Source organism: Vanacampus margaritifer, chromosome 3 (genome assembly GCF_051991255.1).
Source record: "Vanacampus margaritifer isolate UIUO_Vmar chromosome 3, RoL_Vmar_1.0, whole genome shotgun sequence".
Classification (NCBI taxonomy): Eukaryota; Metazoa; Chordata; class Actinopteri; order Syngnathiformes; family Syngnathidae; genus Vanacampus; species Vanacampus margaritifer.
The window spans coordinates 8,174,890-8,185,880 of NC_135434.1; the positions used below are offsets into that span (position 1 = coordinate 8,174,890).

Genomic DNA, 10,991 nt, shown 5'->3' on the forward strand with positions numbered 1-10,991 from the left:
TTTCCCGTACCCCTCGTGCGGAAGACATGCCGAAGCCCACGTCTCCGTAATTAGACTCGTGACTGCGGCGACGTTTCGACACCACAGGCCATTCATTCTGCGCCGGGACGAGAGGGTGGCAAAGATGTGTAAAGGTGGGAGGAAGACGGAGCGGAGCTGAAGGAGGTTGTTAAAACTGCTGGCGAGCAGATGGCGGTGCGGGGGGAATTGTACCTATTTGGGCATTAGCATCAATGCGTGCTCATGTGCGCTGGTCTATGAAAGTGGCTGTAATGTGCTATCGCTGCCTTCTTCAGCTGCATTAGCCCGCTGATGGAGCTCATTTAGGGGGCTCCGGCGTGCCACGTGATGCGACTACTTCTGGAGAGCAGGCTTGATTACCTTTCCCCACGTACGACATCGCTATCATTGGTTGAGCTTCATTTAACATTGCGCTTGTGTGTGTGTGCCGAACTTCAATCTAAAATGACTCGGTTGTCGACGAAACAAATCTAAATGAAAGCGCGGATGTACGTGGCTTTAATGTTCATTATCCGCAAACCTTCCTCTGTTTACATCTCCTGATGCGCCGGCTCCACATGAGACTTTTCAGACTTTTAATGATTCTTGCTGCCAGACTCTTCAGGCGAGGTTACATTGCTGTGTTGCACTTTTAATGATGTGCAGATTCTACAGTACATCTAATGGACCCTAATGGCGGCTAATATCCAAGCATGCATGTAAAGGATGTTCATCTCGCCATTAATCTTACACATCTTGTATAATATGCTGTGAAATATAACAGTTTCTCCTCTGCCAGTGCGGAACTACAGCAAACCACCGTTTATCATGGCGGATATGTTTCACACGCACCCACAATAGGTTTATATAGAAGTATAAATAGACATATTTTTCCTTGTTGGTAGTGAAGCCAGCCTGTGGTGTGACATAAAATGCTTGTCGAATTGCTTTGTACACCGTAGTAGGGTGACCACATTTTCATTTTTGCCAAAACGAGGACACTCGGAACTATAACTATTACGTATGTACGTATAAATATAACGTATGGGTAAACAAAAAAATATAACTGTGTTTTGAAGTCTTATGTAATTATTATTACAGACGCTCCCCACCTTACGAACGAGTTACGTTCCGGACGATCGTTCGTAAGGTGAATTTGTTCGTAAGTTGCTTCAGTGCTATATTTTGTATTATAATTTATGTTTAAAGCCTATATAAGTATATTGAAGGTTTATATAAGTATGTTTAAGGCTTGTACAAGTAACCTGCATTGGTTTGTACTGAAAAAAACGTAATAAAATGGAGAGAATACGTACAGTACTGTACTGTACTACGTATGTTAGAGAGAGAGAGCGAAAGAGACACACACACAGTATGTACATGTACGTAATAAGATAAATAAAATGAAGTTTAACTTACTTTTGGAAGATGTACTCGATGCTTAAGGAGATGATGGAGGAGGAGGATTTTATATCATGAGAGATTCTTCGTCGTCGCTGGAATCGGCTTCAAAAGTTATTTCCTGCTTCATGGGGACCGGCGTTTTCTTCCTCCTCCTCCTCGACACGTTGCTCAGCCTCCAATGAGCTCTCACAGCGCCAATCGTCGGTATTAGCGGCGGAAAGAAGCACTACGCGCAATACAAAATCTAACTTACAGCATTTCTTTCCGAACATTTTTCGACATACTGTACGCGCAGAAATGTTCGTATGTACCGTTGTTCGTAACTCGAATGTTCGTAAGTAGGGGAGCGTCTGTATTGTTGTTTTTTATGGGGGTGTGCAAGGCTCGCGGTTTGGCAGTGCAGAGCTTTACCAGTGAGCTAATTCTGGGCTGGTGCCATAGCCCAGGACCTTATTTGAGTGCTTAGGAAGAGACGCACATAAACCGCTGACCCGCTTTTCTCTTTAAAAAATACAAACTTTTTGATTATATAACAATAATAGTAAATCAACTCTAGAGCAGTTTTGCAGTCAACCATTCGTGGCAACATGGTGCACTCTGCCTCCCATTTGCCGCACAATGCGGTTGAGATAATAGATGGATGAAAAATTGAAATTTTTGTGAATTTATATATATATATATATATATATATATATATATATATATATATATATATATATATATATATATATATATATATATATATATACTTGTCAATTTGGGGGTTTGACAGGTAGAATTCTCTCTCTCTCTCTCTCTCTCTCTCTCTCTCTCTCTCTCTCTCTCTATATATATATATATATATATATATATATATATTTAAATTTACAAAAAAATTAGTTTTTCATCCACACATATATGTATATATATATATATATATATTTAAATTCACAAAAAAATCCGTTTTTCATCCACACACACACATATATATATATATATATATATATATATATATATATAATTCATTCTACCTGTCAAACCCCCAAATTGACAAGTTGACCCTATTCTGTATGCGCTTTTACAGGCCAATCGACACATAAACTGTAGTAAAAGAGTTGCCTTTACTGAGAAATACTCCCATGCCGTCTCGTGTTGAGAAAGTGAATCCGTGAAAGCTCGCACGTGAAGCGATTATGAACGGCCGGATCCAGATAGCGCATGTAGCGTAATCCACACTTCTTACCGGAGACAGCTTGATTCGCAAGAGTCCAACACGCATGCTGGAAATGGAATTGGTGATTTCTAACGTTGTGTGTATAATATTAATATACAAAATGAGTTATCGTAGGCGGTTAATTTACTCCTATGCATGCGTGTGTAAGTAATTAGTATTTAGCTTACAAAGCTAGCATTGTGTTTTAAGTCTTGTCCTGCACGTGTGTGTTGTGGGAAAGACTCATGTACACGTCTGTGTTCCGACCCACTAACACCGTTCCCTGCATAGATCCCCCCTTTTCCCTCTCCCCTTTCTGACCCAGCCAAACATCCCATAATCTTTCTCATTATTGCCATGCTGATGGTGTCGTCACTTCCAAAGGGGCTCTTAACCATCCACCTCCAGCGCGCCCCCTCCGAGGTTGACCCGGAGTTGAACCCGCAACCCTTTTCCCATCAGGATCAAAACGGAGATCTGAGCGCTCTGGCCTCTTGTGCCTAAATCCCAGCTACGTCGTTTCGGGCATACTGATGATGTGCACGATCACCAGGAGGTCACAGTGGAGGGAAGGCTTGACGGAGGGTGATAGCGCACAGGAAGTAGTTTGTCAAGAACTTCCTGCATGGGTGGGTGGAAAACAGGATTTGTGGTTGTTTGAAATCACTCCACATCTGCTATAAAGGAAGTTTGCCCTTTTGTAGTGCTGTTCAAATGTGCAGTGAGCTTAAGTTATCTCCTATATCAGGGGTGCCCAAGTCCGGTCCTCGAGAGCACCTATCCAGCCTGTTTTCCATGTTTCTCTACACCAACACACCTGATTCATGATCAGGATCGTTATCGGACTTTTGCAAAGCTGGTTGATGAGCTGCATAGGGGGCTCTCGAGTACCGGACTTGGGCACCTCTGCGCTATACAGTGCCGTCAAATTTCGGGGGCAAAGGTGTTCATAAATAAAAATTAAAAAAAAGAAATATATGTCATGATGCATTTCGCAGATACAATAAATATTTTCTGCCTCTGGGGTATTGTTAGATTTTTCAGTGCAACAGTGAAAATGTAAAAGTCAAAAGAGTCGTAACCTATTTTTGTTTTTCACATGCTTGATCATTAATCGCTGTAAAACAAAGATCTAAACTGTTTAGAGTAGTTTCAAGTGTAAAGGGAAAGTTTACTCTCCCTACTCATACCGTTTTTAGAAAGTTAATGAACTCTGTATCCTCTTTGCTTGTGTTTATTTATGTACAGTTGAGTCCGGGCATCATGAACACAGTGCAGAAGGGAACCTTCAACGCAACCCTCAAAAATCCTCTCATGCATCCGCCCCGCCTGGCTGCCCATCTTGTGCCGGAGGCCGTCGATGCCGTTTCACAACATACCTTCGCCGCCACCAGTATATCTTAAAGCAGGTTAGGTACAAACACACTATGTTGAGGGTTTGCTGGTGTGTATATTTTTAGGGAGAATGTTTGAGTGGGGGGGGCTTATGTACAGTTGGAGGTGAACTGCTAACGCTCCCCTGCTATATTGTGGTCCACCATTCATGGCCTCCCGCTATGTCGCAAATGTATACATAATTGTTTATGTGTTTTTACAACATATAGGCAAGTCCAAATTTTTTAGTACTTTGTTGTGCTGTATGCTGGGCAGAAAGACATGCAGCATATAATTAAGGCAGAGACGGTCCCCAAATGTAATTGTTATTGCTCCCACAGAGCAGACAGAATATTTGCCTGTTGCTGCTGTGTGTAAAGTAGCACCTTGCTTGAATGTTTCCCATAACATTTACAGGGATGTGATTTGACCAAAGTGAAATTATCTGAAAATTTAGCCGGGGGTCTGGGGGCCGCTGGCACCCAGCTAGGTCCAGGGCAGTGCCCTGGTGGGGGGACAAGGGGGGGGTAGCCCCCCGGAGCTCATGGGTTTTCCGTGTTTTTAAGTACTTTCAATGCACTCACATGACAAAGAAATAGACAAAACAACAGCATCAATTTTCAATGTATATTGAACTATCCCATATAAAATGGCAGTTTTAGTCAACTCAAAATCAGTCACATTCAAAAACATTGGACTGCCTTTGCTTTTAAAAACTATCACTGAGAATATCATCATATCTAACTAATGTGATTACTAAGTTAACACATAAATAATGTTGAAGAGTTCAAATTTCATGAACAAATAATTGTATCATGACCAAATGAAAAGTAACTCATATTAGAGCATACCACAAATGTCTTTGTTATAGCAGAAGATGTTATCTGTCGGAGTCATGTGCATACACAATGAACTACAAAAAAAAAAAAAAAAAAAAAAAAATCTGAATTTTTTTTTCTGGGGGGGGGGGGGGAGATAAAAAAAGCGGAATTCCGCGAATTAGCGGAAAAATCACATCCCTGCATTTATGCTAATTTGCGTTAGCCCGTCTGTTGTTTTGCACTATAGACTCTATTCGGGTGGGCGTTCTGGCCTGCCCAGGTGTTCCCTTTGACATGTGCCTGGCGCACCTGACAATTTGGTGGCTGAAAGTTGACTTAACCTGACGCCTGCTAGAACCATGTCTAAGTATTGGCACAGGTAGTGTAACACAATTTAGGTGAATTTGATCGAGGCACAGGCAGACAGCTACTACAGGAAGTTGCGCCCATAAATGTTGCTACATCAGATCTATCAGGAATGAAGTAGATTATCGCTCAGAATAATATTTTAGAGACAATCAGGCCTTTGTTGACTTTGTACGTAAAGTAGGAATTGGGCTCAGATTCAGCTCGATTGTGGTTACGAGAGTTCTGTTCCTTCGCAGTCGACGCAAACAAAACCACTTATGAAGTTTCTGAAAGGGGGTCTTGGTAGTTTCCTGGCATCATTTTTTTAGACACTTTTTGGCAGTAGTCAAGTCAAAATTACATTAATTTTGTTTCTAACGTAGTAAGATAATCGGAAAAAAAGAGATTAATTATTGTCCCAAACTACAATGGTTGATTTGCCTTCTCTTCGAGGCGCAAATGTGTCCGTTGTGCATCATTTGTAAGTTTGAAATGTCAGTAGGCCTGCCACCCTAAACATGTGGACTCCATGTACTCAAAGTTTGGTGCCGAGTTAGGATGATTCCTCAATTCCTCTTATGGAGATTTTCATTTGAATATGTAATAGATCACGTTGAATTAATTACCCATCACACATTGATCTGCAGATTTGTAATGCTCTTACTGTCTGATAAAAAAAAAAAGAAAAAAAAAAAAAGAAGAAGAAGCAGCTCTTTTTCCAAATGATTGCAGGAAAACAATTTGGAAAATCTCTTCATTAACCCTGAATAATGACAGTTTACAGAGCTTATCTTTCGAAAAATAGTTTGATTTAACTAAATTACTCAAATGTTAAACATCTCATCTAAAAGCTTCAAGGTGGCTTTCTAACATATTGCTTTTATAGGCTTGTAGCAGCTCCTGAGGGATCATGTTTTATTTAATGACAAGTAGCTCAGGAGACAATTCCAGGGTGGGAAAAAAAAAAAAAGCCATTAGAACCCCTAAAGGTCCAAAGCCGCATTTGCAGACTGGGCATAAATCACAGGGTCGTTCATTATGTAGATTTCTGCTGACCAAAGTTGCATAGATGCCTCATAACTCAGAAGGTTTGCCAACGTGGTCGCTGATGAAATTAGCTTTTTAATTGACACTTCAAGCATTGCGAAATTCTTATTTTCCCTCGGGAAATAAGGACAGTTGAAGTAGTCAGTTACAGGTTCAAATTGATGGCTAAATAATAGTAAAGATGAGACGAGGAATTTAAAAAAAGGCTTGGTAAAGTCGAACATTGCTTTTATTATTAACATTCGTGTTTGTCATACAAGTGTATACACTTGACGCACAAAAAGTTATCGGTGAAATATTTCAGGTCAAATTTCAAGTTGAACCAGAAATACAGTTTAATGCTTAGTTAGCCGTGTTTATATTGCTAACACGATTTGAATGTAGCCATGAAGTACTACCGTATGTTTGTGTCAACAATAGCTTTTAAGAGGCTCAAGATGGGACCGTTTTGGTACAAAACAAGAAAATGTTAAAACGACACAAATAAAATTCTTTGAAACACTACAATTATTATAAGTTCTTTTTTTTTTTTTCTGGAGAGTCTCAGTATTGTTCATTTGACATGTCATCATCATTGCTCTCCTTTTTCTTTTTTCTTTTTTTATTATAAGTTCTTTTGGATGAAACTAAATTTGTTAAATGTGTAAAATATATATTTTTTAAATGTATAAATTTAAACATCTCAAAATGAGTATTATTTTTTTGTTTACAATTATGCTGATTTTGGAACTAGAGTGTAATAATTGAAATTGTAATTGAATTTTGGTTAGCCCTAGCTTGCGGTGAATGAGTTCTCTTTTACTTAATAGTTAAATACAACTGAGCTGTACGTGCTGTGATTCTTGCGTACCACTAGAGGGAGCCTGCGTACCACTAGTGGGACTCGTAGAATCACTGCAAAGGCATTGTAAATAAATGCAAGCTTGTGTACAAGCAGAGGGAAGATGAGAAAAGTCGGCTAGTATTTACGCCTCCCTCGACAGTCGTCTTTACTTTTTTTCTTCTTCTTTTTTTTTTTTATCCCTGCGAGCTGTTTTACATCAGCGATCTAATTAAATGAAATAAATCACGCAGACGCAGCCCCCCACCTGATTCCAGGACTGTCTCCCCGCACCCCCAACCGATTGTATAAATCTCCATTACGGCGCATTACGCGGCACATCACTCACGTTGTTTATTAGCGGGGAAAATATGCAAACAGAGCGCGGCCCGTAAAAAAGTGATGGATGCTCAAACGGGCGCTCCGCCGCGTCGACGGGCCACTAAGCGACGTCTCGTGCGGGCTCAAAGCCGTACGGTGCGTCGTCCTGACGCCCGCATTTCATTGTACTCAGGAAATCCAAAAAGCTTCTTTTGACGGCCTCATTTGCTAAAGGGCTCCGTCTCCGAAGCAGGAGCATTATTTAATCTAATCAGCTTGACGCCCTCCCCACAATAGATCTCTTGATAACTGTAAAATGGAGGTTAATCAGTATTTTTTTTTTTATTGGTTAACAAACGCCAGACAGCTGCTGGAGTAGCCACTTAGGGAAGATGATTCTGTATGCAAATGAGCTTGACTTTACTAGGGGACAAAGCAATACAGACTTTTATGATGTCACTGTCCAATAAAAAAATGTTATTTTCCCTTTTTGGCGCAAAACAACAAGACATACAAAAAATACAATAAAATCATGGATACAGCGATAAATAACGATCCTAATGAATATAATATATGTTAGAATGGAGATACATAGTCTTTGACACACAATCACAATAGTTGTTGACTGTATATATTAAATTGTGGTCCTTAGCCTCCCATGTTTGCTTTCTTACAGCATTTATTAAAATTGTATTTATTTTGCATTTTTAACATGACATAAAATGAATAGTGTTATTTCATATTTGTCAAAAATAAAGTTACAAAATATAATTGCCTTTTTTTTTTTCATTTTTAAAAATTGCATTTTAGTATTTTTAAGCTATTTAATTAAAATTTAAAGTTTGTAATTTATGCATTTGGAATGTTATTTAACTTAAAAAATTCCGCTGCCCTTTGATTTATTAAAAATTTAAAAAGTGTTGCAGTTAATGTTTTTTCATTTTAATATAATTATATTTCCCTGGATTTTTTAAATTCAATTAAAATGTATTTACTTTATTATCATTACATTATAATGCAAGTTACCGTAGTTATTTTTTAATTTATGTAACATCCTTTATTTTTAATGTATCGTTGACTTTGTTTTAATTAAAATGTGACTTTACGCTGATCTGCTAGATTGCGATGACAATATTTTGTATTTTATGCAACATCGGTGATCGGCTGTAATTTCTTAATTTGCCCGCTCGATCAATGACATCACTGATCGGCTCCACAAAATAAGACATTACCTGTTATATTTAATGTTTACTGTCATTTTTTGAAGATTTCTTTTCTCCATGCATTTCAATTGGCATTCATTATACTTGATTTTTTTGGTGCTATTTTCAAGTCACTATCCTTAGTAATTATTAAAGTTTTTTAAAATAGATATATTGCTCCATCTTCTGATCAAATCGTTGATCGGTTAATGTTTTTTTCAAACTCGATCGTTGATCGGATGAAAAATCCTGATTGCGTAAAGCCTGTTTAAAAGAATCATCATTACTTTTTACATTATTTTGTCATTTATGGTTTTATATTAATTTCAATTTTCCAACGTTTCATTATTATCATAAGTTTATTTCCCCTCACTGATTCGCTAGGAAAAAGAAATGCTTTGACTTCCTGGTACATAATATTGTTTCCTACCTGAGGAGTGCAGGTGGACTGATGATTTTCTAAGTATAGATGCCTGCCGCTTGGTCCTCGCCCACACGAGAATTTCTCTGTCAAAAAGTGAAAGTCATCAGAGCTCAAAGTGCTTTTAAATCAATCTCCCCGCTGACCTTATAACGCGCGGCGTCGATACATGCAAATGAAAAGCTCTATACTTAGCCGCCCATCATCCGGAGGTGACAAGCACGAGGCAGCGCCGCGGTGGGAAGCGAGATTAGCTGGTGTCTTTAATTAAAGGAGAGCATACAGTACAGTAGAGCGGGGGAAGGAGTCCATGCGGAGGTTAACGAGTGCTGACAAGGGCGAGTCAGATGAGAACACAACAGCCAGACGGATGTCAAATTAATTTTTTACCAAAACGTATGTCAATGTACTGTAAATACATCCACAAAGTTGCTCAGTAGCGCCCCCTGGTTTGAAGCAGATATTCTGTACATGTAAGTGGGCTCTTTGACGAACTCCTACTAAGAAATCACTTAAAGTATCCTTCACAGAAGGGCTCCGCTAAAGGAGAAGCTCATTTAGCTAATGTGGGCGGAAACATGGTAGTCAAAGTTTGACAATCATTTGGAGGATTCGCCATGAAGATGGGAAAGGGACGGCCTGCCTCGCTTTTGGAATGGCTCGTAAAAAGAATGTGTTGTAAAAATATGTGATTCATGACACGTGCTTTCGGGGGAGTGGTTAAAATGTCCTTCCTCAAACCATTACACAGATTCAATTCAGATTCAATCTTGAATACCAAAATATCAGACTTTATGTGGAAAATATCAGATTTTTTTGCCTCCTTAAAAATATATATTCCTCCCTCAAATGTATGAATTTATATTTATACTGGAAATAAATGACAAATTCTCCAAAGTATTCTTTATTATTTATTTATTTTTCGATGTAAGTTATTTTTTTCCCCAGACTGATACAAGTATGAGCATTGGACAATACCAAGTACCGAGACCACTAGTAGTTCTGATACCCCCCCTTCCAAAAAAAGACAAAAAACCCTGATATAGCATTTCAAAGAAAGACCCACTGTATATATCCTAATATAGCATTTTTGCTTAAAATTGCATAACATAAACAGCAATTTTCTATTTTTCTCATTTCTAGTCCATGCTAATAAAAATAAAAGATTACGGCGCCAGTACTGATACCTGGTATCGGTACTTGCTCATTCCTAATTTTGTGAAAATAATGTATATTTTTTCCAGAAATTTTTTTTCATAAACAAATATATTTTTTCCTTGTTACATTTCAAAAATTTTAACCATCACTGTCATGTTTTTTTTTTTTTTTTTTAAATCAATTGACTATCTGCGTAGATTGCCTGCACGCACGCACACACACACACACACACACCGGGGTTTTCCCACCTGTGACTTATATTGTGACATATTGTATCCATCCCTAAGCTGTGTTTGCGCCAGTTGCTGCTCAGGGGCCCCGGGGCCACTCATCCATCTTATCTCTCCTTGCTTTGGGGCACAACGACTTTGTTGATCCTGATTGGCAGTCATTATGCGGAGACCCCCCCCCCCCCAACCACCCACCAGCCCCCCTGTGGGAGCGTACGCGTCATTGGTTTAGAGTAGATTTGCAGGCGGGTCCAGATGATGGAGGAGGAATGGGATGAGGAGGAGGGAAGTGTGCATGCGTGTTTTATTGATGATGCTCAGTCTGCTACAGTGGCACTTGGGCTTTTATCCTGATGGACTTGAGAGTAGCCAGAAGATGAGCTGCACTGTATTTGTTTACGGGGTAGATGTGTGGAATGATAGATATATATATATATATATTTACAAAATCACCAAACTTGGAAACAATTAACAATTTAGCGCATTTTGTTCAACAATTTATCTTTTTGATTGATTTTTATAATATTACACTGATTGCATTTTAATTTTATTTTATTTTTTTCCATTTCCATTTTTAGTCTAGTTTTAATTTAGTCGGGACAGTGCGTGTTAATGAACATCACATGGGACTCATGCATGGTAAACACACCACA

The 10,991-nt window shown here is 38.9% G+C and overlaps 1 protein-coding gene across 6 annotated transcripts in view; it reads left to right on the forward strand.

Annotated features, from left to right (window-relative positions):
* stpg2 (sperm-tail PG-rich repeat containing 2) overlaps positions 1-10,991 on the forward strand; it is a 129,583-nt gene that overhangs the window by 38,504 nt on the left and 80,088 nt on the right. For 4 of the 6 annotated variants that reach the window (XM_077560915.1, XM_077560917.1, XM_077560914.1 and 1 more), the window contains exon 13: positions 3,845-4,005. In XM_077560915.1, the coding sequence (XP_077417041.1) occupies positions 3,845-4,000 (156 nt within the window). In that variant the 3' untranslated portion in view covers positions 4,001-4,005. Of the gene's footprint in view, positions 1-3,844; positions 4,459-10,991 lie in introns of those variants that run through there. The other 2 variants (XM_077560919.1, XM_077560918.1) reach the window with 2 other exon arrangements.